This window comes from Clarias gariepinus, chromosome 3 (assembly GCF_024256425.1).
Source record: "Clarias gariepinus isolate MV-2021 ecotype Netherlands chromosome 3, CGAR_prim_01v2, whole genome shotgun sequence".
In the NCBI taxonomy this organism is placed as follows: domain Eukaryota; kingdom Metazoa; phylum Chordata; class Actinopteri; order Siluriformes; family Clariidae; genus Clarias; species Clarias gariepinus.
The window spans coordinates 7,374,788-7,402,775 of NC_071102.1; the positions used below are offsets into that span (position 1 = coordinate 7,374,788).

A 27,988-nucleotide genomic window follows, 5' to 3' on the forward strand; every position below is an offset into this window, starting at 1 on the left:
TCACATAATTAAAATTATGTCAGGGCAGAAGTGACTCACTGGTTAAAGCTTTGCGTAACTGATTGAACGGTAGTAATCAGACTTGTTGAGTTCATATCCCAGCACCACCAAGCTAACAGAATTAACCTTCAACAGTTCGATTGTTGTTTTAGATTAAAGCATCAGTCAAATGTAAATGAAACTTACCAACAGGCACGAAAGGCTGGGAGGCAGGACTGGGCCGTGACATCCCAATACTGTTCACGGCGTGGACCCTCATCTCATAAGCCATTCCCTCAATCATCCTCTTAGCTTCATATGTGGTGTCCTTGTAGGGGTCAAAGTTCAGCCGCATCCACCTGTAGCTCTTTTTCTTCTTTCTCTCCAGGACATAACCTTAAGTGATATCGAGACTTAGGTAAGTTTTTTTTGATGTGTTGCAAATCCAAGACCAATTTAAGGCCTACGTTGTATGCTATTCTATTGGAGTACGATTTACCCAAAATTGGCTGGCCACCGTCAAACAGCGGAGGGTCCCACTCGACTATACATGAGTCTTCCCCAACACTGAGGATTCTGGGAGCTTGAGGTGGATCTGGTACATCTGAGGATAAAATAAGAAAATCTTGTTAAATACAAGTAAAAACTACTACACTGTGGTCATCAGTAGCCATGTTCGTTCCAGGAAATGCTAACACACGTTGATGAGGGGCTAGACATCAACTAAACATTCAGAGCCGGGATGAACAACTGTACACTTTGTAAGGTTACTTTAGATAATAACAAAGCAATTTAAGTGTAATGATGACCACCGGTTGTCTCACAAGATATTTTATAGAACTGATGTGCCAATAAAACCCATAAAATTATTGCAATAATAAATATATACTGAAGTTCTTTGCGCCCTAAGTAGCATTCCATTTGGGACCTTCTGTAATAGTGAAACCTTCAGTTGAAAAAACAACCTGTGATCTGTCATCCTATAATGTTATTAAGCAATGATTAAACAGCACAAGCATAACTCTCAACATATTGCGCATGTTAGTCATACAGGGTTTGTAAATGCACATTTAAACAACGTACCAACAACTTTCACATGAATATCAGCTGTATCCTCCCCTGCCGGGTTTCGCACAATCACGGAGTACACGCCTTCATCCTGGCGCTCTGCCCCTTCAAGAGTCAGGATACAGTGTCCTTTTGCACTTTCCACATGGACACGCCCACTTGCATCTGTCAGGACCTGAGAAACCACTCACATTTTTTAACCTGAATCTGAATATTGTTTGTTAAAATAATAACAAAAGGCAAATCACAACGACCTACAGTACACTGAGCAAAGTTGCAACTTCAGGACCAAGCAACGTTCAATCAAGATGCAAAACATGAGACCACCTAAGCCATTAAGATCAAAATGGAATATAGTATATAAAGGAAATACTTTATACTTTATACACTACCATCCGTGTGTCCATGGTGTCACCAAATGTTTTCCATAAATAAGTATACAAAGCGAGCACTCACCTGGTGCAGTCAGTTTGCTACAGAGCGCAGTATGATATTGCAATGCATGAGAACACAATGCTGTTCAACAGAATATTGCAGTAAACTTTTACCGAACGGTATACTTTGCTGGGTTAGTACACTGCCTAGCCAAAAAAAAAAAAAAGTCACACTAATATAATTTTTTTTTATTAAATAAAAAGAAAGATTTAATAATTTTTTTTTATTATTTCATAATCAATTATTATATGCTCAATGTTGTGCCAAATTCATATGTGAAAATAGTTCCTTATTCTTCTAATTGGAGGCCTGGAATATACCCATGTCATCAGAGGGAAAAAATACTCTGGCATGATGAGGGGGCATCACTTCATATACGTCCCTCTTTAACCTGATGTGCCCATCTCTCTGGAATTAACTTATCAGACCACATTTTTCCATTGCTCCAAAGCAAACTGAGACTTTTTGATTAGCCTCAATAAGTTTTTTTTTTAATGGCCGCACAGATGTTTAGTTCCAAACCTGTGAGCTCTCATTACAATGTGCACGTGGAAATGTTCTTACTTTTTACTATTAAACATAGCTGTTATTTCTACTGTCAATTTTTTTCTGGCCAAGGCAGTGTATTAAATGTTAGATAATTACAACTTCAAACCAACACAATAAAGTCATGGGGCATCACAGGACGTTTTTATAGAGAAACATGTATATTTTTTATAAACAAATGTTTTATTATTATTATTAGTATTAGTAATAATAATAATAATAATAATGGTCTGCTATGCCTCATGCGACATAGATATACAGAAGGAAATTGGACCAAGAATGTATCACAATGCAGTGGTAGCGGCAGAAGAAAAACAATAAAGACAAAGGTCAGAAGACAAACTCATAGCAGCGGCGGCATAGGACAATGAAAGTACACGTAATAACAAGAGATCTTGGCGGCGTTATTGTTTTAAAGGCCAATAACTCACTTCACCATCCTTCAAAGTCCAGAGGAAGGCTGGTTCTCCTTTCTTTTCTCCCGGTGGGTTTTTAGATTTATCCTACACAAGCAGAGCACAAGCGTCGAGGTCATAGTTTAGACTAAAATGTTAAGACTAAGAACTGACAGGTCGCTCTTTCAGCATCCTGCTCCAATACAAACCCTCCTGATCCTGATCGTGACTGTCTGTGATATATCAGGAAGTGGTTAAGGAAACTCTCCCAAAAAAAATAATAAACAAATAAATAAATACTGGGCTGGGCTCCTGTTTTAGTGTTTAAATGGTGAGGATTACAGTGTTGTAGTGCTTGTAATGAATGGCCAATTTAATTAACTCCTGGGCTAATGACATGACATGCATTATTTGAGCATGTCTTTATCACTTTTTATGAGACATTTTTTTCCTTCATTTGTTTCCTTCAGGACGTATGTAAATATGATTTTTATGCACCAAAAATAATTGGATTTTTCCACACCCCCAAGGGTCTAAAATGTCAGACTGTTAAGTCATTCATGCAGCTTAAATATTAAAAGGTATAATATTATTATTAAAAAATGAAAAATGATGGTTTTCTCAAACACCATGTAGCACAAGAAACAATAAAGTGCTGCACACTTTTAAGTAATAGTGCACAAGATATTTCATAAATGTGACCAAGGTATTAAATTGCACATGGCCAATTAAACACTATTCAAGATGGTTATCACAATTGTAAAAGAAAAATTTTTCTTAAATTTTTCACTATAAAACCACACTACAGGTGAAGATATTTTTTAAAGTAGCAGGAAAACCCTGGTGTCAAAAAGAAGCTGAGGGTTTCCCTTATTTTTATGATTTTACAAAATCCTCATATACATATTCTAAAAATAGAAGTTCTATGCATTTTTTCAAGGCCTCATATACATTTACAAACTCGTAATGGCTGTACCAGGAGTCAAAAAATATGCATATATCAAATCACCTAAAATGTAAGTTGATGTAATGATCACAAATATTTAAAAAAAACTAAATGGGGGGACATGGTTAGGCTGTTTTTTTGTATTCATAACACGTAAAGTGGTTACATCAGGGAAACCATGAAAATGTGTTATTATTAAATGATTATTCATTTGAAATAAAATTGTGCGTATAAGCTTGAGTTCAAGCTAAAAAGTCAAGTCACATGACAACTTCGTCAAATAGTGCAACTAGAACAGTACAGGTTTATCAACTCAAACAGGCAAATTCAAACTTTCTTATTATTATTATGTACATTTTGGTCATTATTAGGTTTATTAAATGTAAAGTACCAGTACTTTCAAAAGTAATAAATGTGACCTTACAGTAACGGGAAATTGGCAAATGCAAACCATAAAAAGACGACATTATAATACACCTGATGTACAGTATGTTTATAATATTATTCTCCCCACCTTATTTGACTTTATCCAAACGACTGTGGGGGCAGGGTCTCCAGTGATTGGCACATCCAGTCGCAGCTTGTTTCCAGCTACAACCAAAATAGTGGAATCTGTAGTTTGACCAAGGCAGTCCAAATGGATCTTGGGGGGATCTGCATAGGGGGGAAGCGGAAAAAAAGGAATTTAACTTTATGTGTCATGTAAGACAAATATAAACTAAAAACCTTTTTTTATGCACTATGCTAGTTAAATGCATCCATAGAATTAAAGAAAAGTTTTATTTTTTTAACATGCCACATTTACACTAATCCAGAATGTAGTCCATCAGATATTTGTTTTAGTTTTGTGTTGGATCGTAATGAAGCGTAATTTGTGTGTGTGGGTTCTTATTTACAAATTTTACTTCAAACTGGAATTATATTATTATTATTACTGTATGTCCATTAATTCCAGCTTTTCTGTACAGTACAGCTCACCGCATCATGACACTTTTGAAAGCAGGCCTTGAGTGCTGAATCATACTAAATCGTGCTTGGGATAATGTTATTCCAGGGGACCAAGATGGCTGATTTTGTAAAATTACAGTAATTAGTATGGTTCATGTTTCAGTGAGTCATTATGTGACCTAAACTACATCACCAAATCTGTTGGATATCAACTATGTGGTTTGTGGTTTTAAATGGACAGTTCAGGTTTTTTCAAGGATGTCTTAAATCAAAATTGATATGCTTATACACTATCAAACGACTGGATACATCTTCTAATTTCATGGTCTTTTCATCTTATATACATCTCCTAAATTTTCATTTAGACAGACTTGAAAAAAAATTTGGGAGTGAAACTGACTTCCCTCAACCAGTTACATCAACCTTTTGTCTACAAGAGCAAAAGTAATGACTTTAACATCGAACACTAAGTAGGTCTTGGATTATCGACTACATTTGCTATAACTAGAAAATTGGACAATTCGCCAAACTATTTACCTGAGTGTAAGTGCTTTACTTACTAACTGGCAGAAGTTCAAAACTGATCTTTGTTATTTCGCCTTCTTATACATACCTTGGCGTGGCACATAGTCGATCTTGACCTCTGAAAACATAAATGAATATAATAAATAGAGATGCCATAGTGTTAACCAAGCCGAGGAATAATTGAGTAATTAACCGTGCAATTTAAGATTCATGTACCCAAGAAGTTCAGTTTGGCAGAAAGGTTAAAGGCGTAACCATCAGGGATAAAGGTGTAGTCGCCTTCATCCTCCGGACGCACATCATCGATAGCGAGTTTGTGAATTCTGGTGAAACAGAGAGAGTACATCAGACAACTTTTCAAGGTCCAGTTGCCAACCTGAGGGACCAGAGTTCAGTGACTTTTAGTTATTCCCTAGCTCTACTGCATTGCATGTATCTGACAGGAGACATGGCCTTGTTAAAAAAAAAAAAGTACATGAATGCTTCTTCTACAGCTGTTCAAATGCAATAAGATTTCACAGTTTTACCGGCCAATGTGTGTGATGTGGGTTCTAGCATCAGGCTTCACCACCACTCCATTTTTGTACCAGGTTCCTTTGACATTCTCATCAGAGACCTCACACTTAAAAACGGCCTCTTCTTTAGCTTTCACAGTCAAGTCAGCAATGTTCTGATACACCTCCAGCTGCTTTTCTACAAGGCAATGCAAACAGCACAGACATTTTAGGGCAAATTGAAGTATGGCGATGATTATACAGAATAACCACACAAATCGATAAGTATGGGATTTTTATTAAAAAAAAAATTTTTAAGTGTCATTTATTTAAGGATATTTTTGTGTAGTTTATATGAAAGTTATTCTTTTATTTTAAATTACACAATAAATACATTAAAGACATTCATCTTTCAGGATTCAACTGCTTAAACTGTGTTGCAAAATAGTAGACTTATGATTAAAAATATATGCACCCAGTCTGATTATTAAAAAAAAGTTGAAAGTAAGTAATGTTTGTTGCTTTCCATCTCTGTATACACATCCAAGTATATTTTAATATCATTAGCAAACTGATGTACATGATTTTAAAAGTGTTAAATGAGTACAGAGTCGGATGGTATTGCTGAAGCGGACACACACCCAGAGCTCATCAGTTTAAGGTGGTATAATTAAAGGAGATTTCCTGGGGAGGTGTGATTCTCCTGGCAGCTTGGCAGAAGTTCAGTGGTGCTGGACAGCTGCTCATGGTTGGCACCTTCTCTGCTTGATTAAGTGGTCAAGACAGGCAGGAGATGTGGATCAAGTTGCTTTTTTTGTTGTTGTTGTTGTTTTGTAATATTTTTTTAAACCCAACCACAATGTCCAGGAGTCCGGATGGATTTATAAGAGATTTAAAGACAATGTATTCTCTCTGAAGGTATAAGCACAGCATGAAGGTCACAGAGTGTTGAGACCCCCCCCCCCCCCATACTTCCACTATTAGTATTGATTAAGATCCAAATAAATAGTAATGTAAAGGTGAGTGTAAAGGACATCACCCGATGCGAAAGTGTCTGAAAAACAGACCAGGGTAAGAATTTGGCCATGGAGAGAAAGAAGGAAAGTCACCTGTTCGGTTTAAACGCACGGCCCTTGCAGTCTAACAATAGCTGGCATCTGTGCATTGTGCACACCATTTGCTATGCGCCTGTCATTCTGACAAACAGAGGTGATTTTTGAGTGACAGGACCACAAAGAGGCGGGGTTTAAAGAAGATAGTGGGGAGTAAAGAATCCCCCATGGAATTCTGGAGGTTTATTTTGGACCATAGTTTCGTCTGCCTTGATTGACAAGTGGCTTGTTGTGCTTCGGCTATGACTGACAAATGGCTTCACCTTTAAATCCAAAGACTTCAGAGTAAGAGACATATCAATCATGATACATAAACGCATTTTACTGTTTTTTAAAAAGGGAGTTGCATTCATGTATACCTGCTAAGGCTTAATATGTACAGAATTAGGCAGAAAGGAGAAACACACCAGCGTTGAAATACACCACTCACCCTGCACCAAGAGCTCGGCGACAGATTGTCCTCCGTTGGTCTTCACTCGGTAGTGGCCGGCGTCCTCTTTGGTAACATCATTGATGATGAGCGTGTGTTTGCAGCCATCTTTTTTGAAGCGATACTTGAATGATTCATCTCGAGTAAGCTCCACTCCATCTTTTTCCCTGAAAATGTGAAAATTGCTCATAAAACACACTTTTTTAATAATTAAAATAATCAAGGTGTAGACAATGTTCAAGCTTTAAACAGCCAGATTTGATCTTTATCTAAAGTTTATCGTGTTTTATTAAACCTAAACTTATTAAACTTAGCTGTGAAGCGCATGATATTTAGATCTTATTACATCCTGATGTCTATACCTGGACACTGTATTATGTACATGTAAAGGATGACACTGAATGATGATTATAAAATCTTCATCACACCTCATCCTGTTAAAAGAAAATGAGTCAAGCTTTAATTTATTACATCTTATGACTCATGACATCGACATCGTCAAATGAAATGGTCCCATGAGTGGCGTAACGAGATCAACGCGACCTTGATCTTCCATTTACTATTTGATGTTTTTTGTTCGTGTGTATTACTTTGTGGTGCTAAGAGACATTTTTTTTTTTTCAGACTATCTAGCTTCAGAAATGCATCCTTTGTGCCACATTAAAGGCAGCCTCCGTGAACCAACAGTGAGTTTCTCATTGTGGTGGTTGAAGGACACTGCAGAGCTGGCATGACCTTTTCAAAGGGCTGATAATTTACAGAGCTGCTGGGTGATATACAGCCTTGGATCCAGATCAGGTGAAGCCACAGCCTATTCACTCACTCATTCTCACACAGGCATACACACACACACACACACACACACACATGACTGCACCACCCACTCTATCTGTCAGCCTGGTTGAGTCAGCCAAAGCTTGGCAGCTGCTGCCCACCAAAGGACATGCATGCCATCTCCTGGACATTTGTGGAATCTCTCTCGTCTGAAACAGACATGCTTCCGAAATCACAATCAAAATACATCGCTATCTATCTTTTCTTATCGTTTGTCCTGTAATTTTTTGATATTCTTGGGTGGAACGTAGGAACACTTTCTACAGATGTGTTTAGCCGAGATTATATGGATGGATGGATGGATGGATGGATGGATAAGAAATCTTACCACTTGACATGAGCCCCTTCCTCAGAGACCTCACACTCAAATTCTACTCTGTCTCCCTTCATTGCCATCTGATCCTCAAGATTATGCAGAATCAGAACAGGAGGCTCTGTGAAAGAGATGAATCTCGAATTTTAGATTTCAAATTACTTTTTTTTTTAAATCAGTGTTACAGTATTCATCATCAAGTACCTTTCACAAAGAGCTCGGTAAAGCTTTTTTCTTCTCCCACGATGCAGGTGTATGCTGCGTCATCAGCCAGAGAACAGTTGTTGATCGTGAGGAAGCGTTTGTTCCCTACGCTCTCAAAGATGTACCTGAAGGAACCAAAAAAAAAAAAAGTTTTAGTTTTTTTTTCTATTTTCTTGTATGGGTGGAGACAAATCCTTACCACACATAAGGCATGTACTAAATCGGACAAATTCTAAACATGACATCTAAGATTTTATTTATGAATTTTGATGTAATAGTAGTAGGCAATTGACTATTGATCGGAAGGTCCTAGGTTCCAACCCCACCACCACCAACATTGCTACTGTTGGGCCCTTGAGCAAGGCCCTTAACCCTCAACAGCTCAGATGTATAATGTAATAAAAATGTAAGTCGCTCCGGATAAGGGCGTCTCCCAAATGCCGTAAATGTAATAAGCTAAGAATAAAACGAGGACAGCTGTCACATGTTTCTCTAGAATACTAGCGCTATCAAGTCTCAGTCCGGAGTGCCCTTCGAATGGTTTATTTTACTGGCGGCTTTTTCATGAACAGACCAACCAGAGATACTCACTTGCTGCATGTTCCGTTTGAATCAGAGCCATCCAGAAACACACGATTTCATTGAGAAAAGGCAGGAAAAAGACAGAGAGATCATTTATTAGCATTTTTATAATCTGTAGCACGTTTAGCTGAATTGTGATGTATTGCTGATTTTTTTTGTAGTTACGAGTGATTAGGTACCTTCCTGTTCTTTGAATCTCCTGCCCATTTTTCAGCCATTTTACCTCGGCATCAGGATTGGCCACCTCGACCTGCAGCTTGATCTTGTGTCCCTTTTCAACCTGGTAGGCTTGGTCAAGTTTGGTGAGGAATGCTGTGAAAGACCAAAAAAAGTGCACAACCCATCACAATCCTATGTATATGAATATAACAGAAAGTTTCCCATTCAAATGGTGCTAAGAAATAATGAAAACATTCCAAGAAAAAGGAAAAGTCGTAAGGTTCTAAACAAAACTTTTAACCGCTTCCCTCACTCACTCACTTACTGTACCGTCTATACCGCTTTATCCTGTATACAGGGTCGAGGGGGGCCTGGAGCCTATCCCAGGAGAATTAGGGCATGAGGTGGGGTACACTCTGGATGGGGTGCCAGTCCATCACAGAGCACGCGCGCACACATTCACACACACTACGGACAATTTGGGAATGTCAATTAGCCTAATCTGTGTGTTTTTGGATTGTGGGAGAAAACCTAACAAGTACGGGGAGAACATGCATGGGAATCCAAGGACCCGGGAATCGAACCCGGACCCTGGAATTGCAAAGTTGAAGCTGGGTTCAGCGTTCTGAGAAATTCTTTAAAAGACAAATTTTACCACAATAAATATGCAGCAATCATTAAATGCTTTATTAAAACCCCATAAAAGAAAAAGGAAAAAAAAAAAAGTTTCTTATCGAAACGGGTCTACCTAGCAACTTTTTTAAAAGATTTCTTTTTTCTACAGGATTGACTTTTATTAAAGCAAAGTGGTTCTACAGTTCTTGTTAACTCTACTGTGTGTAGATAATTTGTGTTAAGCAGTGGCCTAATCACTGGACTGGATTGTGAATAGTTAGGCTAGTAGCAATAGTAGCATAGAACAAACTATGTCAGTGTGATGCTAACATCAGCATACGTCTTGTGGATGGCAAACTTAGATGTCGACCATATACTTACCATCTACATTTGAAGATCACATACAGAGAGAAAAGAGTACAAACAACAAAAGACTTCTGTTTATAAAATTACAGATCAGCAACACACATAATCAACTGTCTGGATCCTGTAAGCATTTTTGTGATATTGATCATATGAGTTATTGTGCAAAAGTCTTAAGTCACCCCTTATTTCTTCACATTAAATGAAATTTAAGGATGTAGATTAGGTAAAAAAAACAGGAACAAATGTTTTTATCTTAAGTGTGTAAAGATACAATAAAAAAAGTGTAATGATGTAAAAAATCTCAGCAGCAACCTCATTTCCCTTCTCGTCCGGTCCAACCACTCAGCATTCAGCATCACCAGTATACTAATCACCGGTCTCATCATCTGTCATCATCTGCACCTGGTTCTCACTGGTTTATGTTTTAAGTTAGATGATTTTTATGCTTGAATGATTCATACTAGTGGCATACTGTTAAAAAAAAAACACATTTCTCTGAAACTGCTCAGGTACAAAGCAGTGGACTGAAAATGAGGGCCAAAAAAGTTCTTCAACAAATCTGGAGAACCATTCCTCAAGACTACATTATTTAAAAAAAAATACAACAAAAAGAAAGGATGACTCTTTGGAAGCAAAATATGAAGAAAAGAGGGGTGGCTCAAGAATTTTGCACAGTAGTGTACTTTGTAGGTAAGTTTTAAGATATTTAAGATATTCCTTATGCTTATTCACTTCTAATGAAGCACAGATGGCATGTCGATACATTAAAAATACAGTAAGAAACTCAAAAATTTATCTAAATATTTTATTTTTTTCATAGGCTATTGTCAATAGTATAATTCTTAACGAAAACTTTATAAAGTCAGAAAATAATGCAAAATTGAAACATTTTCCGTACTGGCCTCAGACTGTGAATAACAAAACTTGAGGGGGAAAAATATCTATTTTTATAGGTTCTACAATGACCCTATTAAGATATGTAGGACGGCATACAGTTCTGCACAGAAATTATGGGTTTCCTCAGAGAGACAAATTCAAAGAACACTTTTAAAGAATGCTGTGAAAGACAGATTATTACTGCAGGAAGTAGAGGACAACTTGGAATGAAAGCTGCAGTAAATCTAGCACTCTAAAGGTTTCCTTTATTTGTCTGTCTGGTTGAAAGATCCCTTGAACGTTTTAGATGGAGTCCCATAACAAATTGATTCCCTTTTGAAAGAAGATGCTATTATTTGTATTCTTTTTTAAGAAGAAAACGTTTATTTGTTGTGTTTTACACCAGACCTTCAAGACAGAAACCATTACGATAGTTGTGAAAGATAGAGCTGTAGAAATAATAATAATAATAATAATCATCATAATCATAATAATAATAATACACACAGCCACTGTTGTCTTGTTGCTTTGGCCTTGTGCCTCTGGGGAAATTGCTAAAGGTTCTATATACAGTGGCATCCTACCACAGGGAGTTTCCCAATTAGGAAACAGTAGGAAATAGTAGAATGTTTCTAGTGCCGTTAATTGTCCAAGGAAAAACCCTTTGAGGAATCCACTGTTTTTCTGACAATCTAATTATGTTGAGAACATTTTGGACACTACAATAAGACATTTAATATATTGAACTGTTAAAGGTTCCATGTTCCATGTTCTCCCATGCTATCTTCTATCTCTTTGTTTCGGAGCTCTTCCACATTCATTATAGAGCAACAATCAGTCCTAAGATTCATCGCCGCAGATTTTTGTAGAATATTTGACTTCATGTTCCCTTCTCACCCTTACACACCCATTTCTGTGGAATAGAGTCGATCAAAGTTTAACCTCTATGAAGCACATTTAAGTGGTCTTTTTTCCAGATTAGTTTCAAGTGGTTTTCCCAGGGATACAAAGCTGTTTAGTCCATTTAGTCCCAATCCTGTGGGTTCTCCTCACATTTTTATGTGTAAATGGTCTTACGTTATTTAGTAAACATCTCCATGGTTTCTACAGTAACTTACCATGCATCTTTAGTAAGCATTTAAGTATTTAATCTCCATTCATGATTTTTTAACCAATTTTTTTTTTTATGAAGCTAAAGGTTCAACATAGTCCTTCCAGGTTTTAATACCATGTCGAACAGTTCTTAACCCAATTTTGAACCCAAATTTAAATTTATTTTCTTAATTGTTTTCTGTAATTGATGCAGTCCAATAATTTGATCCGGATTTCTAAAAGTAGTGACTTATTTTGGGCTTGGCAGTATATTTACCACTTTGTCCTGTAAATAATCTAGGGAACATTCAGACACCCCATCATGTGTGTGTCTTCTGATTGACAAGTGATCAGCAGCGGACAAATCTAAGGGTTTACTCATCAAATTTAAACTTAACAACTGCAAAATGAAATCTTTTTCAGTGCAGCTTGGGATAGATGGAATTAATATTCAATACTGTACATCTACTTTTTTTTTTTTTTTTGGCCCAGAAATTACTACCACTTCCAGTTGGAATCAAGCTTCTCATTTAGCCCTGCCCGTTCTTATAATAAAGCAATGCAGGTTTAAACCTACAGTAGGCGCAATCTTTAGTTAAGGGAAACGGCTTGACTGTGATTTCATTGCAATTGAACTTTGCCTTACTTTTGCAAACATTAAGGTATTGGCATGGTTTTTAAAATAGGTCAAGATCTACACAAACCTGCACTCTTTTTCTCTTCCTTTTTCATCTTCTTCAATCTCTTAAGCATGCCCCTTAGATCTGTAATGCCGTACTGGAAGGCGATCTTCTCATACTCAGTGGGCGGGGCCTTACTCAGGATATCCCAGACATCCACATCGGGCTCATGGCTCACGTGGACCATGCTGCGGTCATTCAGCAACAGGGGAACAGTTAGTTAGTGACGGTTCATTCAGGTAGCTGAGATTCAACATGTTTACAATTATGAATTTGAAATCCTATGGGTTCTGTTTAATTTAAAACTGATGAAATGTTTTAGCTCAAAGCTGCAGACATAGCCACTGCCTCCAGCATTACTGTTAGAACCACCATCATTAGCACATATTCAAAAGCGGATAGCAAAAAGCAGGAGGAAAACGAAACATATTAAATATGTTCAAGGTTTCATTCCATTTCATTCTTACCATTGGACATTTTTTTTAAAGACTGCTGCTCTTAGTCAGAAGCAGAACCAAAGACATGACAAGACAAACCAGAGCAGGTTAATGCGCACAATTCAACAGCCCACCAATAATGCGTAGCGCATCTACAGCACAGCTGATCGAATTACTGTACACAGATAATATGAACTAAGGTGTATTGTTAAAATAGAGTTTGTGAAAACATTACTGGTATATCAGTGAAACCACTGCTCATATGTTCCTATAGTAAATTCTACATTAATACAGGATAAGGCATTAGACAGTGCTAGAAAATAATGTAGACATGAAAATGTTAACCTGGATGGTGACGGTGCTGTTTAAATATTCTATCAGAGCGTTCTATATATTTCTGTGTGCACGTTAAGCCTGTCAGTTGTATGTCTCAGACTAAACAATTCTACCCATGTCGGGAATAACACATAATCTAAAAACGAACAATTTATAGATAAAAAATGATTTTAAAATTGTTAAATTCAGATGTACAAATGTCAGTGTGTCCTAATTATATGCCCTAATTACTGAACTGGACTGAACTGGGAATTGTAAATAGTTAGGCTAGTAGCAAGGAAAAGCATTTATCATGCGGATGGCAAAACGGACGTGTATCCGTTCAGTCACTTACTCTCTACATTTGAAGATCACACACACACACAAGAGGAGAGAAAAACAAGAGAGTACAAACAACAAAAGAAATGACCTTTGTTTATTAATTGCAGTCTAAATATGTGTACAGAAATATCAATTACTGCAACACATATCATCAATTCACATGCATTCATTTATTATTATTTAAAACTGAAGTTACCGTGACTAATCAGGCAACACCATGGTGACAGAAAAGAAAGTTATATGATGGCTATAAGTATGAAAGATGAGCAGATTCATGCATTTAAAAAAAAGAAACTATCAGAGTCACTTATGAAAATGTAAAATGTACTTTAGTGCATATGTAAAGTAGGATAAGTAAGGGATAAAACACGATAAAGGCGTGCTGTTACATTAGGAAACAAAACACTACAGGACAGGTGTGCTGTCACGTTAAAGTAATTGGAGACCAGATGGTGTGCAGCAGAATTACTGTTAACACCTGTTTAATATTCAGAAATGTCCATGAAACACAGGAATCTCTGTCTTTATGTTAATAACAAGAAAGCACTATGCCTTGGGTTGTAAAGACATTTCCAGCACTGACACTGGAGAGCTCTTCCAAAAATGCTAAATAAATGCCTCACAGAAAAACAATCAAATGAACAATTGTGCATGGGTTTAAAGTCTGTGTATGTGAAATGACCAACATATGTGTCACTATAGAAATGACAACCTATAAGAAGGAGCACATTATTATTATAATTATAGAGCACTTTGGACATTAAACTATACATATTATTCTGCATCACAGGTGCCCTAACACAACTTCATGCCATCTTAAACAACACTTTGCCTCTTTAGTGATTGCTTCCTTAATGGAGACATATACAGTACTCCAGGCTGGGAACCATGGCCCAAGAACCTAAAACTACTTTGACTACAACTACACTAACTGACGGTCACCAGCTGTGGCATTAGTCGAGTCCATCAATCATCTAAGGTTATGTGTTGGTGGAGCAAAATAGCTGTCTACATAAACAAATCATAATCTATTGATAATGGCGTTTGTAGAACTGGTGCATGAAAGAGAGTGCTGTTCTGCTTGAATATCAGCACTCCCTGTCATGTGATATTGTTTAATCATACTGTAGTATAAAAAAGGAAACTAAACATGTATAATGTTTTGGGTTTAAGGGATGCTTTGAGCCACTTTTAATAACATATGGCAAAAAAAAGAATCAGAAACATGAATGAGATTGGCAATAATGTACTTATTTACTGACTCAACTTCTATACTGTGTAATTCTGTATTCAGAGTCGCGGGGGGCCTGGAGCTTATCCCAGGAGACTTAGGGCACGAGGCGAGGTACACCCTGGACAGGGTGCCAATCCATCGCAGGGCACACACTACTCACTCACACACTCATTCATACACTACGGGCAATTTGGGAACGCCAATTAGCCTAATATGCAGGTCTTTGGACTGTATGAGGAAACCGGAGTACCCGGAGGAAACCCACCAAGCACGGGGAGAACATGCAAACTCCATGCACACAGAGCATTAAATCGAGCCTGCCCGAGAATCGAACCCAGACGCAATAATATACTGTATTCTGTTATTTTTTGACCAGTTTGTTTCATTGGTCAAGTCAAACCTTTATTTTTACACACGAGGGTTCAAAGTAAAATGTATCCTCAACAGATTGTATTGTACAGTACAGTACACTACATTAAAAGCTGTTTGCATAACTATAAATATATACTGTATATTGAGATGAGAGCTGAGGGTTCTATTCCCGTGTCGGGTCTGTGTGAGTTCATTTCACATGTTCTATCCTGTGCTTGATGGGTTTCATCCGGAGACCTACTGATTAAGTGAATTTGAGTTTAGAATTTGCCTGTAGGGTGTGTGTTTGTGTGTGAGTCCCCCGTCCTGTGTTTACAATGCCTAGTGCCCTAAGTCCCCTGGGATAGGCCGCAGACATAAGCAATAAAGAAGAATAAACAAATGAATTTAGTTTATTTAGAAATAGGTTGTATTATTAGTAGTACATAAAAAAATTGTCTACTACTGTACTTCTCTGTAAGTAAAATCTTTGCAGTATACCTGAATGTTTTTTGCATTTTGCTATGTCCCAATGGAAAATTCAGACACTCTATAGAACTTGGAGACTCACCTTTTCTTCAGTAAACCGCTGAAGTCCAGCTCTCCTGCATCGCCTGCGTCTGTGCTACTGTATCAGGAAACCACCAGCCACAAAAACACAGTGAGCACACACACACTACAGCTGACAGTTTCAACTGTTTTATCAGTTAGTAAGTGTACATTTCAATGATCAGTAAATTTTAGGCGTGTTTGTCAATGTGAAACATGCTTAAGCATAATATACTGTAGATATGTACATATATTATACTAAAATGAGTGAAATTAGTTTGTCAACGTGAGCCAAATAAAGTGATTGTTTATGTTGGCTTCATTATGAAACCCTGCACTCTGGCACAGATCAAATCCATTTCTCGCTTTTTGAAAAGCTCTTAAATTACAGACATCAAAGTCGAAAGCTCAGACCTTGATGTAGAAGCGAGGTTACTTCAAACGATCAGACACCTCTCGACTTTATCAAAAGCTATAATACCGTGGTTATTAGCACTAATGTTGTCCATGTTCAGGATGACCCATGATAAAGTCGTCTGTACGAGGAGTAAGAGGGCCGATGACCACTTCACTACACACTGCATGACATACACACTACTGTATGTTCCGAAATGAAGGATGGTGGGTGGTGGGACATGCTGAAATGAAGTAATTTGTGCAACTGACTCCACTGATTTTCACAACCTGTCAGTCACAGTGACGAGATCCCTGAAGAGGAAAAGTCAATGACCTTTGACAGCTCAGAGCTTAGCAGCATTTACAAGCATTTGGCGTCTTTGATCTGTCCCGCGGGACGTGCACTAATTTACAGGAATCGATCTCTCGGTCACTGGAACTGCACTTGTAAAGAATCAGTGGACAGGGGGATCATATTCATTTAGCCATCCAAAGCTAATGCCAAAAGGGAGAGCTGGGTGTCTGTCCTCATGAGGAGTGAAGATGAAAAGTGAAACAGACATAGAATGAGAATAAGAGAGAGAGAATTGAAGGCATTCTGAGAGAGTGACTCACAAAGAAACATTCATCAGCTCTATGAGTCAACGCTCTTTAAATGCTCTCAGAGGCAGAGATAAAAGTGAAGACAAGAAAGAGATGGAGGGAGGAAAGTCAAAGCAAACCAAAACGCCCTCCTTTTGGTCATAAATCAAGCTCATTTTCCCATGAGCTTTAAGTGCATGATTATGCCCTCTGCCATTGCAACAAACCCAATTAGCTACCTGCCCGTTGCTGACATCCTCTTCTTACCGCCTGGAGTTATGCTCCTGAGTGATTAGTATGTCCAAGTAATGAGATGATTGAACACGTCTTTCCTCTTTGATATCATACTTTACATAAACCCAAATAGTTATTTAACATAAATGACCTATCAATTCACAAAGCCTAGAAAGTTTAGGGGGGAAAAAAAGGTCTCCACTCACGTGCGTCTGAATGCGGCACGAATATCGAACCCCTCTACTGTTTGAGCCTCTGTAAGGAAATGCAAAAGATATCAATTAGCAAAAAGTTACACTGATTCATTTCCGTGCTTTCTTATAATAACAGCATCCTCTCCTAGTTAACTGTCTCTAAGAACACTTTCAGCCGTCAGATCGACTTCCCATGTTAGATATAATTACTATCAGGTTCTTTTTATTGCACTTCTGTAAAACCGAGGAGACGATAATTACATCCTCTGAAGACGTTTTGTTCGCTTCATTCATTTCGATTTCATTTCTTTTCATTCGCCAAGTCTTAATTCTGTGAATCATCGATCCTCGTCTTGTTACATCCAGCAAAGTGAATGTTACAAAATGTTCTTCGCAATAGAGTATGTCTACCAGAAAGGCCCCAGAAACTCCCGAAAAATGCGTGCATGTCCTACAAACTAATTTCTCTACACGGATCCATACTGTTGTATTGATGCTCACCATGGACAGCCAACTCAAAATTACAGCTGTCAAACTTGTCCCTGGATGACACTTCACATCGATATCCTCCGGCAAAATTAGCTTTGGCTGCAATGATGAGCATCTCAAAGGTATACACCTGTGAAACGACAGTGGGACAGTTTAATTACAAGGGGCGTTCAAGTCAAACTGGGACTTTCCTCTCAGGAGCAGAAGAATGTAAATGTAAAACATATTGTCCTTCACAGAAGACTTTAAGTACAGTGCGGTGTTGAGACTCTTAGCCACAGCTCCTGTGAACATTTAGAAAATCGACAAGTGCTTGCAGAAGAGACTCATCTGTCTGAGGGAACTGTACGTACACACGTAACTGTACGTACACACAATCATTCACGACCGTCCCTTGCACATTAGAGGAACTCTGTTGAGGGTTATGTCACATCCACTGTACAGTCCTGACCTCTCTACAAGCCATTTCCATAGGTATAGACCATTAAAGGAGTTCCTGGGAGGCCAGCGTTTTAAAAGCGAAGCAGGCAGTCTAATCATGGCTCCGGCATACTGAGAAAACTTTCTAACTTATATATTCAAGCGCTAGTAAACTGCTGGAATAGGTTCATTAGTGTGGGAGGAAATTATATAGAGAAATGAAAACACTTTTACTTTCATAACTGTGTTCTGCTATTCAGGGTGATCAAAAGTCCCAGTTTGACTTGAACGCCTTTTGTAGATAATACATTTCACAGTCCTTTTATGTGTACAATAATGAAAACATTTAAATTAGCTTAAAAATAAATAAATAACACATTCATTTTAATCACATATCGATCAATAACATTATTAGCAGCGCTGACATAAATCACCGAACTGATGTTTCTGTGTCCTCTACTGTAGTCTATCAGTTTGCACTAAACATTTAAAGCTAGAAGTCGCATAGCAAAGGTCAGGGCACACCTTGGTGTTGCGGTCATAGTGCTCTTTCAGCTGGAGGTGTTTTCCTGACTTGCTGGCCAAGTCCATCCATTTTCCTTTGAACCATCTGACTGTGGGCTTCTTCAAAAGGGACTCGCCGCACACTTTTGCCACAAAGGTGATGTTCTCCCCTGTGGATGAATGGATAAAGATATCACTTAACTCTCATGACTCATACATTTGGGCATTTGGCAGACGCTCTTATCCAGAGCGACTTACATTTTTATCTCATTACACATCTGAGCAGTTGAGGGTTAAGGGCCTTGCTCAAGGGCCCAACAGTGGCAACTTGGTGGTTGTGGGGTTTGAACCTGGGATCTTCCGAACCGTAGTCCAATGCCTAATATGTCCAATGGTTAATATACTGCATATACTGTACTTCCACTGAGTCTCATGATGCCAGATACTAAATCTTTTTTCAAAATAGTGCTCATGCTAGTTCAAAAGCGAGCTATGCTGCCCTCTTCTGCATAAACGAGTTCACAGTCTTGTAAAACTTGTTAATTTCCAATCTTGGACTGTTTGATATTCAATGTCCTAAAGATGGAGAAATCCTTATTCCTAAAGGGGCTTTTGGGCCTGTAGTACTCTTAGTTAGTGTCTGTAACGATCCATTGTAAGGAGGCATTTAAAACATTAGTAAATGTACAGTATATGATCTTGTGGTGTGTGAAACCAAGTAAGGAAATGCACACTATCAAAAACATGGTTATTTTAAGCCGAAAAGTTGCTTTCACTTACCGACAGTCACCTCTCCACTCTGAGGCTTTTCTGAAAAGAGTCCGGTAAGGTCCTGCCTCGTATCAGGATGCTGGTTTTCTGAAAGGCACAAAAGTGTGAAATGACAGTTTTCGTTTTTATTAGTATTAGAATCTGTATAGATATGGATAATATAAGAGTACTACTTAGTTATTTTGTTAGAAATTGTACCATCGTGAGCTCCATTGTGATGGTCTGAGGCATGATCGCTGGTGTCTGGCGTTTGGGCCGGAGGTTCAGAGGGAGTGGGGGCAGCTGCTGGAGCATCTGCTGGAGCAACAACAGGGGGCGCTGCTTCAGGTGGGGTCTCTGTGGCTGCTGGGGCTTTAACCTCTGCTGCCTTTGGTTTTGCTTTGACTGGAGAAGATTATAAAGGACGTCATAGCATGCTCTCAAGTCATTGATATTAGTGGTAGACTCCACTGCCTAACACTAACCTTTAAAATTTACACTACAGGAAAAATACAAGACTTGAACATGCAGAGATAATTAGTCAGTGAGTTACAGAAAGAAGCCATACATTCACATTTAATGAAAGAGGTAATAGTATATTCTACTTATATATTATGGCAATATAAATAATTCTGTGCCTGGAGCCAATCCCAGGAGTTTATTCACACACTACAGGCAATTTGAGGACGGCAATAAGTGTAATCTGCATGTCTTGGGAGGAAACCAGAGTACACAGAATAAACTCGTCAATCATGAGGAGACTCCACACACACAGATCCCTCGACCCTGAAGCTGCAAGACGACAGGGCTAACCATTACACCACTCTACCACTATTATTAAACATTATATAATAATATTTGAATGCAAATTCAGACCACAGAGACGTTATCAGAAATTCTGACTATCTGAAATCCCCATGTCATAATTTCAAGTAGACTGACAGCTCCATCTGATCTGAATGTTAAATAAAGCCAGGCTTTTAAGTATTTATTCTCCTTTATATCTCATCTGTGTTTTGCACTCTTTTACTATCAGCTTTTCCATAGCTTTTTTCTGTCAAGAGCCTCTCAGGGAAGCAATGTCCAGAGCCAAAGGTCATCAGGGTTAGGACTGAGCTGCTGTGAATAAGGACGGTTATTAATAGCTCAGCTCTGGACTTTAAAAAAAAAGAAAGAAAAAGAGTAGTTGTGTGTCTGAAACTAGGTCAGAATCATGCAGGATGTGATTGAATATTGTCATAAGGAAAAACAATAACATGATATAGTGCTAAGTAAAAAAAAAAAAATTTTTAAGGTGATATGTCAATTATATTGGCACTACGTGACAGTGCACAAAGATGGGACAACAGAGTGCTGAGACAAGAAATGGCACAATCAAAAAGTGACATAATAGTGTTAAGAAGACTGTCAGTGTGGTCAGGATACAAAAGTGAGCACAGGAACTGAGAAAAACCTTCCGACCCACCCTCTGCTTGTTGAATCTTAAGCTCAAATTTGACTTTTGAGCTTCCAGATATGACCGCATATCCTGCTGCATCTTCAGGCGCAGCATTGCTTATGGTGAGTGTGTGCTTGTTGCCTTCTGATGATATGATATATTTATCGCCTCCTGTGATGTCTTTGGCCTCCCGTTGCCATCTTACTTTAGCGTCTTCCTTCTCCGTCTGTGCTTCGAATATCACCGTGGCCCCAACCTCAGCAGTATGATTTTTTGGTTTCTTGGCGAAGGCAGATACTGAGAAGGACAAGGATGATGAAGAGGAACACTGTACCAAGGTTCACTTTTGTTTGCATGGATTATAGCCAACTAAGATTTTTCATAAAAGGACAAATGGCAGACACCATATAATCGAATAGTCTCCCTGGGCAAGGGATTAACAGATTTCCTATTACAAAGCTGGAGCACCAGGAGGCCATTCATTACTGAATACAAGGATGCCATACAGAGCATATTTCAGAAAGAATGAAAGTGCTGAATGATTTACTGTAATGAAGTAAATGTGATATTAAAAAAAAAAAAAAAAAGTTTAACAGTACAACCATAGTAATCTTATTCTTTAGAGTGTTCTGTAGGGATTGACCTAATGCAAGATTTACACAAAGATTTTAAATAAAGTTATTGCATTATACTTTGCTTCTGAGATAGGTCATTTTCTTGCTACCTTCAGGCCAGTGATTGCTTAATTATGTTAATTATCTCTATGCACACAGATATTTAAATCATCCTGCAGAAACTGACCCTGTCATTTCACTAATTGATGTAAACTAGACCAGTTAATCTGTAAAAAACAAAACAAAACAAAAAAACACTTTATCAGAGAACAATAAAGGATGAAAAGGTGAAAAGAAATCAGTAGGACATATTAGTTTGAGTGTCTAAAACATTACACATATATAAAAAGTATGTAGAGTGCTGGATATACAGTATATATTACATGTAGTGTCGTAGCCACACCCACAAATACGTCCACGTGCGTTTATGGGATGGGCTTAAACATGTAGCGGAGCTTGAGTCATTGCGACTGTCCAATAGGAGGCAAGCTCATTTGCATATTGCGCATGGGTTTCTGGGAAATAGTCGTATAGGATTTTTAACGAGGAAAAATCGAGACAAATTGTCCAAAATAGTCTTCAAGATGAATAGTACAAAGGAATTTTAAGTAACAATTGTAAAATATTTATTTGACCTGTATACTGACTGTTTCAGCTCACAGGCTGTAGGTAAATGAGTCGAGACGCGTAATAAGAGGCGCCATAATTTGCATATTGCATCATGTATTTCTGGGATACCATGAGTTTGGGGTTTACTACTAAGTAATTTTAGCATTTACAATTTTATTATGAATAACTCAAGTAGTTACTTACAATACGTGAATAACACCTACAATAATTAATAATATGCAACCTAACGTAGTTACTTCATCTCCACATACACTAAATACAACCGAACTGAAACGGCAATCGCTCTGTTAGTGAAAAACATTCTGTATCTATTTTTGACCAGCATTGGAGCCCCATCATAAGACAGGGCAACAAAAAATTAGTTTATACTCATAGTGTTCCTCCCCACGGAAATCTTTAGTAAAAGGCGAAAGATTTATACGATATGAAGAGAAACATGAGTTCTGACAAAATCGCTCTCTGAGCCCTCAGCCCCACTCACACAAACATGTTGCACAGTAACGGTGAGCGTGCTGAGCCATTACATAGAAAATGATTATACAAGTTTATTTCATTTTATGCAGTTAACAACACTAAAATCACCATAATCAATTAAAGAAAATAACGTTTTACTATTTTAAACATGCGATTTTTATAACGCATGGCATGCTGGGAAGAAGTTGCAAATGAGTGGCTATATCAACCAATCACACGAAACAAAGCGAGAGGCGGGTACTTCAGAAACTAAACCCGGAAATCACACTTGCAGTCGTATCTTGTTTGCGAATTGTTCTTGGCTACACTATGTCGTCTTTACAATTACGTTATATAGAAAACGTTTTATGGACGCCTATATTAAAAAGTGGAAAATGTAAACCGATAAGCTTTTGTTTTAGAGCCAGTCGTAATGGAACCCTGTCTACGTATGTACACGGGGTCTTACGGTACCCCTCGGGCGCCTTTTTCGTTTATTTATTCCCTTTTTAAATTAACCTGCACTAAACGGATATTTCTTGATATAAAATAGGATGCATAATAATTAACGAGAATAAATGCAAGTATGCAACTCTATCTGGAGTTAACATAACGCACCTTTTTGTTTTCTTCAAACGATGGTGGTTACCGTAAAACCCGATATATGCTCGCAATAAGGTTTCTGTCTCGTCTATCCTGACCACGTTGGGTTTCAGCCACTGCGAAAGTTAGTTAGAAGTTTCAGACTTTAAAACTTGTTGTCTAAACTGGTTCTGGAGCATTTTAGAGTTCCCTGCTCTCTCATACTCATTTAAACAAATTGCAGTTAATTAGCTGAAAACACTAAAATGTGCAGGCCTGTGAAAGAACCATGTCAAAAACATGATAACACTTAAAATAATATACATTTTTATGCAATCTGCAATTACCCATAGATGAGCTAAAGAGACATTTGTAATTATGTAGTTTAAATACACTGATCAGTCACAACATCACGTATGACCACATGCCTAATATTGTGTAGCCCCCCCCCCCCTTTTGCCATCATAATGCAATTGTGTGGCCAAGGTTTACTGATGCACGAAGCTGGTACGTGTAGCGCTAGAGAATCTATCACAACCAGCGTTAACCTTTTCATCAATTTGAAAGCCCTGTGCATCAGTGTGCCTGGTGCACCCATGACCCTAAAGCCAGTTCACCTTTTTTTCCTTTCTTGGATCACTTTTGGTATGTCCTGACCACTACAGCCTGGGAACATCCCACAACATGTACTTAAAATTAGGCGGGAGGTCATAATGCTTTACCTGACTTAGTAAGACTAAAATTTTAAAAGGTTACATATTAATAATAAATATAACATAAATAAATATTTCTTAGATTTTTTTCCCCATATGATTGTTTTTTTTTTCTTTTAAGAGTTAATGACCTTTTGAATAGTGGTGTGTTGAGTCTGCAGTTAACCGGTTGTCTGTCCTTTCTACAACTATAACAGGCTGAAATTCCCTGTATTGTGACGCACATGGGGCTGTTTAAATATAGAAAGCATATGTTCTCCAATAATAAATGCAGTCTAAACACAGCACAGCGACCAAACTGCATGGAGAGGGATTACTGGTCTCTATTTTAGTCCTCCTGCAAGCATTGGAAGAATGGCACTGTGCTTTTCGGTCTCCTTTCTGCTATTTGATAACTGGTGGCATCCACGATTTTATTTTTAATCTCCTGTCATTTACTCTCTGAGACAATTAGGCCAGGTAAAAGAAAATGATTTTATGATATAGATAACAAAGCTTAACAAAAGTGGAACATGCGGGTATATGTCCACACACTACTCTAGAGATTGCTGGCCACTTCCTAGGGGGTCAAGAAATAAGGGACAGAGATTTATGATGACAGGAGGTGCACCTGGGATCAAGTGAGGATAGACAGGCAGCTGACCTGACAGTACATTTAACATCTGAGGTTAGTGTTGATGGATGTGTCACACCTCTGTGCTCTTTAAACAGATCAGTTTCCACATATTCATTGCAGCATGTTAGGATTTCAGTGCAGATGACTGCAATACAATCTAATAAATAGTTGTTTAATTTTAAAGGGCTCCTTTTATTACACCTGACAGGGAAGAATAGATTGTCATGTGAAAGAAAAAACTGAAAAAAGCACACATCTGTGTTTCCTTTTCAATTTAAAAGCATTAAACCATTAGAGAAGAGGTTTGGGCATAAAATATTTGTCAGTATACCACTTAGTAATATGGCTAATAAAGACTGCTTAGTTGAATCCCTAAAAGCATTACAGTAACGTAGTTTGGATACTGTGGGTCTTATCACACAAAGCCACATAATAGCTCATCAAGCAAGCTGGACTTTGCTACGTATTATGGTGTTGAATGCTTGTCAGTAATATGCAATGTGGTTTTCATTGTTGGTGTAAGTGAAGTTATATTATTGCTGTCTTTAGTATCCACACGTCAGTGGATTGTTGGAGTGTTGCACTTGTAAACTTAAGTGGCCAAACTGGCACAGATGTGGAAAAAACAAGATTTATTCACTCAGGATTATTAATGCTTGTATATGGCTTGCCAAAATTTTGATGTCACTCAACATTTGACATAGGGATCACTTCTTAAAGTCATGGCCACTTAGTAACTGATCTAAAGTAATAGTGGCTAAAGAAAAATGTTTATCCATAATGAAAGAATAATGTGTCACATGCACATGCATCAAACATTCTAGACATCATTGGCTTCATTGCAAGTCAGATATTTTTACGGTTTAAAAAAAGGGTTAAAAAAAAGTCTACAAATAGTGCCATAGCTGTTTTGTCATTGCTGAAATTTGAATGAACCAAACCTACAAGTATAACACCAAAGAAAACGATGCATTTTTACCTAATCACCTCCTCTGTAGCATGCTTATTTATACACGAATATATCTGCTGTGCTTTGGTGTCAATCTTGGATTTACTTGGAATAAAAATATTGATAGTGGACATGACAATAAGCAATGCAGTACATGTAAATAACAGATAATAGGAATTGCTATTTCCATGATTATATAATAAAATATGATTGTACTTAAATTGTTCTTTTTAAATATAGTTGTTAATATAACATGTAAAATAAATGTACTTATTATCTATAGTTTAAGAAATTTCCATGTAATCGTTTATGTGCATTTTTTTTTTTTTTTTGCTCTGTTATTGCTCTGCTTTGCTAATTATGGTGACTTATTAATTTTTTCTCACCTTATAAGTTAACCAAATCATTACTTGCAATGCAGTGCCACATTCACACAACAATAAGAGAAAGCCTGAGACCACCTTACAAACAGCTAAGGTGTCCAAAAAATATTTTCGTATAGAATTGGATGAAAAAAAAAAAGAAAAAAGAAGATCAAGCCTCAACAGCGAGTCAATTCTTAGCCACTTTAAAGACCTGAAGATGCAACACTACCTTAAAGACTCATTGGTTTTATTATCCAAAGTAAACAAGAAATTATGCAACAAATTAGTGTATAAATACACAGGATGTGTTTACCTACGTAAATACATTAAGATTTATTTATTTGTCACAAGGAAGCTGGGGTCAGAGCACAGGCGAACCCAGGATACAGCACCCCTATAGCAGATAGGGCTAAAGGCCTTGCTCAAGGTTTTAACAGTGGTAACCTGGCAGTACTGGGGTTCAAACCCTCGACCTTCCAATCAGTAATCCAGTGACCTCCGGCCTTAACTGTTTGAGACACCTTTCTTTGGAGACCTGTACATTTAGATATACAGAGTCAGCCAAAAAATTTATACATACTTTAGGAAAAGAAAAATTATATAATGTGTGTTATATTAATATAATATTAATAATATTATTACCATAACGTATAGCAATACATTTTGTATTAAAATTGGTATACATGTTTTTCTTTTCCCGAAAAGTGTATACTCTGCATAATACTGATCCGCATAATACAGAACATTACTGTATAACATAAAACATTAAGCCTAACATTGTGTTTGTCCCCCACTGTGCATGCTCTGTCCCTGTAGGGTATGACTCCACATGACCTCTTGCATGCTGTGGTGTCTAGCACTGGGACATAGTGCTGTGTCCTTTGGGTGCTGTAAGTTGCCAGATGGGGCCTCCATGGATCAGACTTGTTTGTCCGGCACATTCTATGAATGCTTGTTGGATTTTGATCTTCGGAATTTGGAGGCTGGATCAACAACCTTGACCTTTATGCTTGTTAAGCCCCATACCCCATACAGGATGGGTGTTCTGATATCGTTCTACCCTGACCAGCCTTGACTTTCCTGTTACATTGACTTTCCCGTGGGATCAGACTGGACGTGCTGACCTTTAGTCTCCAAAGGCATAAAAGATCCTTGGTGCTTATAATCCTGTCACCAGTTTGCTGATGGTGATCAGTGTTATTCACTATACCTGTCAGTGGTGCTAATGTTATGGCTGATCAGTGAATGTACATACAAATTATAGGTGTATCATACAGTATATCGACATAGACATTTTTTTCTGCAACTACAACTAAAAATGATAAACGGCACTCGAAGTTCATGTTAAAATGTAACGAGCTAATTAGTATATTTGTGGAAATACAGTAAAGCTGTAGCTATAGATTTGACAACAAGTGTAAATAACGTGCATGGTGTCTTATCAGGACATAATCCAGACACAAATTGCATGAAATGACCTGGTGTAAATAACATTTTAGCTGATATATTTGGATATAAGTAATGTACAAAAATTGTTAAACAAACATGTTTTAGTTGAGGTTTAAAATCAATGTAAGTTTAAATTAATGAGTGCATTAATTATTCACCCTTAAATGAAGATCCTTTAGGGATGAGGCAGTAATAAACTAAAAACAGACATCTTCCTTTCTTTTAAAGTTGGGAACACTGATCATTTAATTACACAGGGTGCTATGGGACTTAAAGTGAGTCTGTGTTTACAGCACATCCACATGACAGGCACACAGGCCAGTTACAGTACAAAATAAATATTATATATCCAGTATATCAAACTCAATAAAAGTATAAAAAAAACTAAAACTAAAAAAAAAAAAGGTTGTTGAGCTTCATGAACCCCAAGAGTTAAAAAAAAAAACTAAACGCTTTTACCTGTTTTTTTAGTCGGTTCAGGCATCCTGCTTTCCTGGTCTAGTGTCCCTTACCAGTTCAGACAAACAGACTTTGTGGATGCCCACTACTCTTTCTCTTTTATTAGATCCCCACCATCACGCCCTCCCCCCCTCTTTCACTATGACCTACAATCTAGACCCAGCCCATTCCTCACGTCTTTCTCTCCTCAACAATGAGATAATGAGTGCATACCTCTAATCAAAATCCCACCCCCTATCCTTCCACTGCCATGAGGTGGACCATATTTTTGGCTACTCTTCCCACACGTCCTCCAGCTGACAGGAGCAGAGAGGTTGAGGTTAT

At 37.8% G+C, this 27,988-nt stretch overlaps 1 protein-coding gene and 1 non-coding gene across 2 annotated transcripts in view; both read right to left on the bottom strand.

Moving 5' to 3' along the window:
* The window catches only part of mybpc3 (myosin binding protein C3), a 43,356-nt gene extending 15,609 nt beyond the window's left edge, over positions 1–27,747 (bottom strand). The window contains exons 1-23 of the mRNA XM_053492696.1: positions 27,665–27,747; positions 20,862–21,131; positions 19,616–19,801; positions 19,427–19,504; positions 18,668–18,816; positions 17,735–17,852; positions 17,246–17,294; positions 17,045–17,089; positions 15,850–15,906; positions 12,624–12,787; positions 8,991–9,123; positions 8,821–8,823; positions 8,230–8,354; positions 8,041–8,146; positions 6,879–7,045; positions 5,370–5,535; positions 5,059–5,165; positions 4,931–4,960; positions 3,884–4,023; positions 2,460–2,531; positions 1,063–1,222; positions 479–583; positions 187–375 (exon numbers count right to left, since the gene is read on the bottom strand). Of these exons, the coding sequence (XP_053348671.1) occupies positions 187–375; positions 479–583; positions 1,063–1,222; positions 2,460–2,531; positions 3,884–4,023; positions 4,931–4,960; positions 5,059–5,165; positions 5,370–5,535; positions 6,879–7,045; positions 8,041–8,146; positions 8,230–8,354; positions 8,821–8,823; positions 8,991–9,123; positions 12,624–12,787; positions 15,850–15,906; positions 17,045–17,089; positions 17,246–17,294; positions 17,735–17,852; positions 18,668–18,816; positions 19,427–19,504; positions 19,616–19,801; positions 20,862–21,131; positions 27,665–27,689 (2,644 nt within the window). The 5' untranslated portion in view covers positions 27,690–27,747. The remainder of the gene's footprint in view (positions 1–186; positions 376–478; positions 584–1,062; positions 1,223–2,459; positions 2,532–3,883; positions 4,024–4,930; positions 4,961–5,058; positions 5,166–5,369; positions 5,536–6,878; positions 7,046–8,040; positions 8,147–8,229; positions 8,355–8,820; positions 8,824–8,990; positions 9,124–12,623; positions 12,788–15,849; positions 15,907–17,044; positions 17,090–17,245; positions 17,295–17,734; positions 17,853–18,667; positions 18,817–19,426; positions 19,505–19,615; positions 19,802–20,861; positions 21,132–27,664) is intronic.
* On the bottom strand, positions 22,407–22,521 carry LOC128519702 (U5 spliceosomal RNA). The gene has a single exon (XR_008357876.1). It is a non-coding gene; the product is annotated as a U5 spliceosomal RNA (small nuclear RNA).
* Positions 27,748–27,988: the final 241 nt, after the last annotated feature.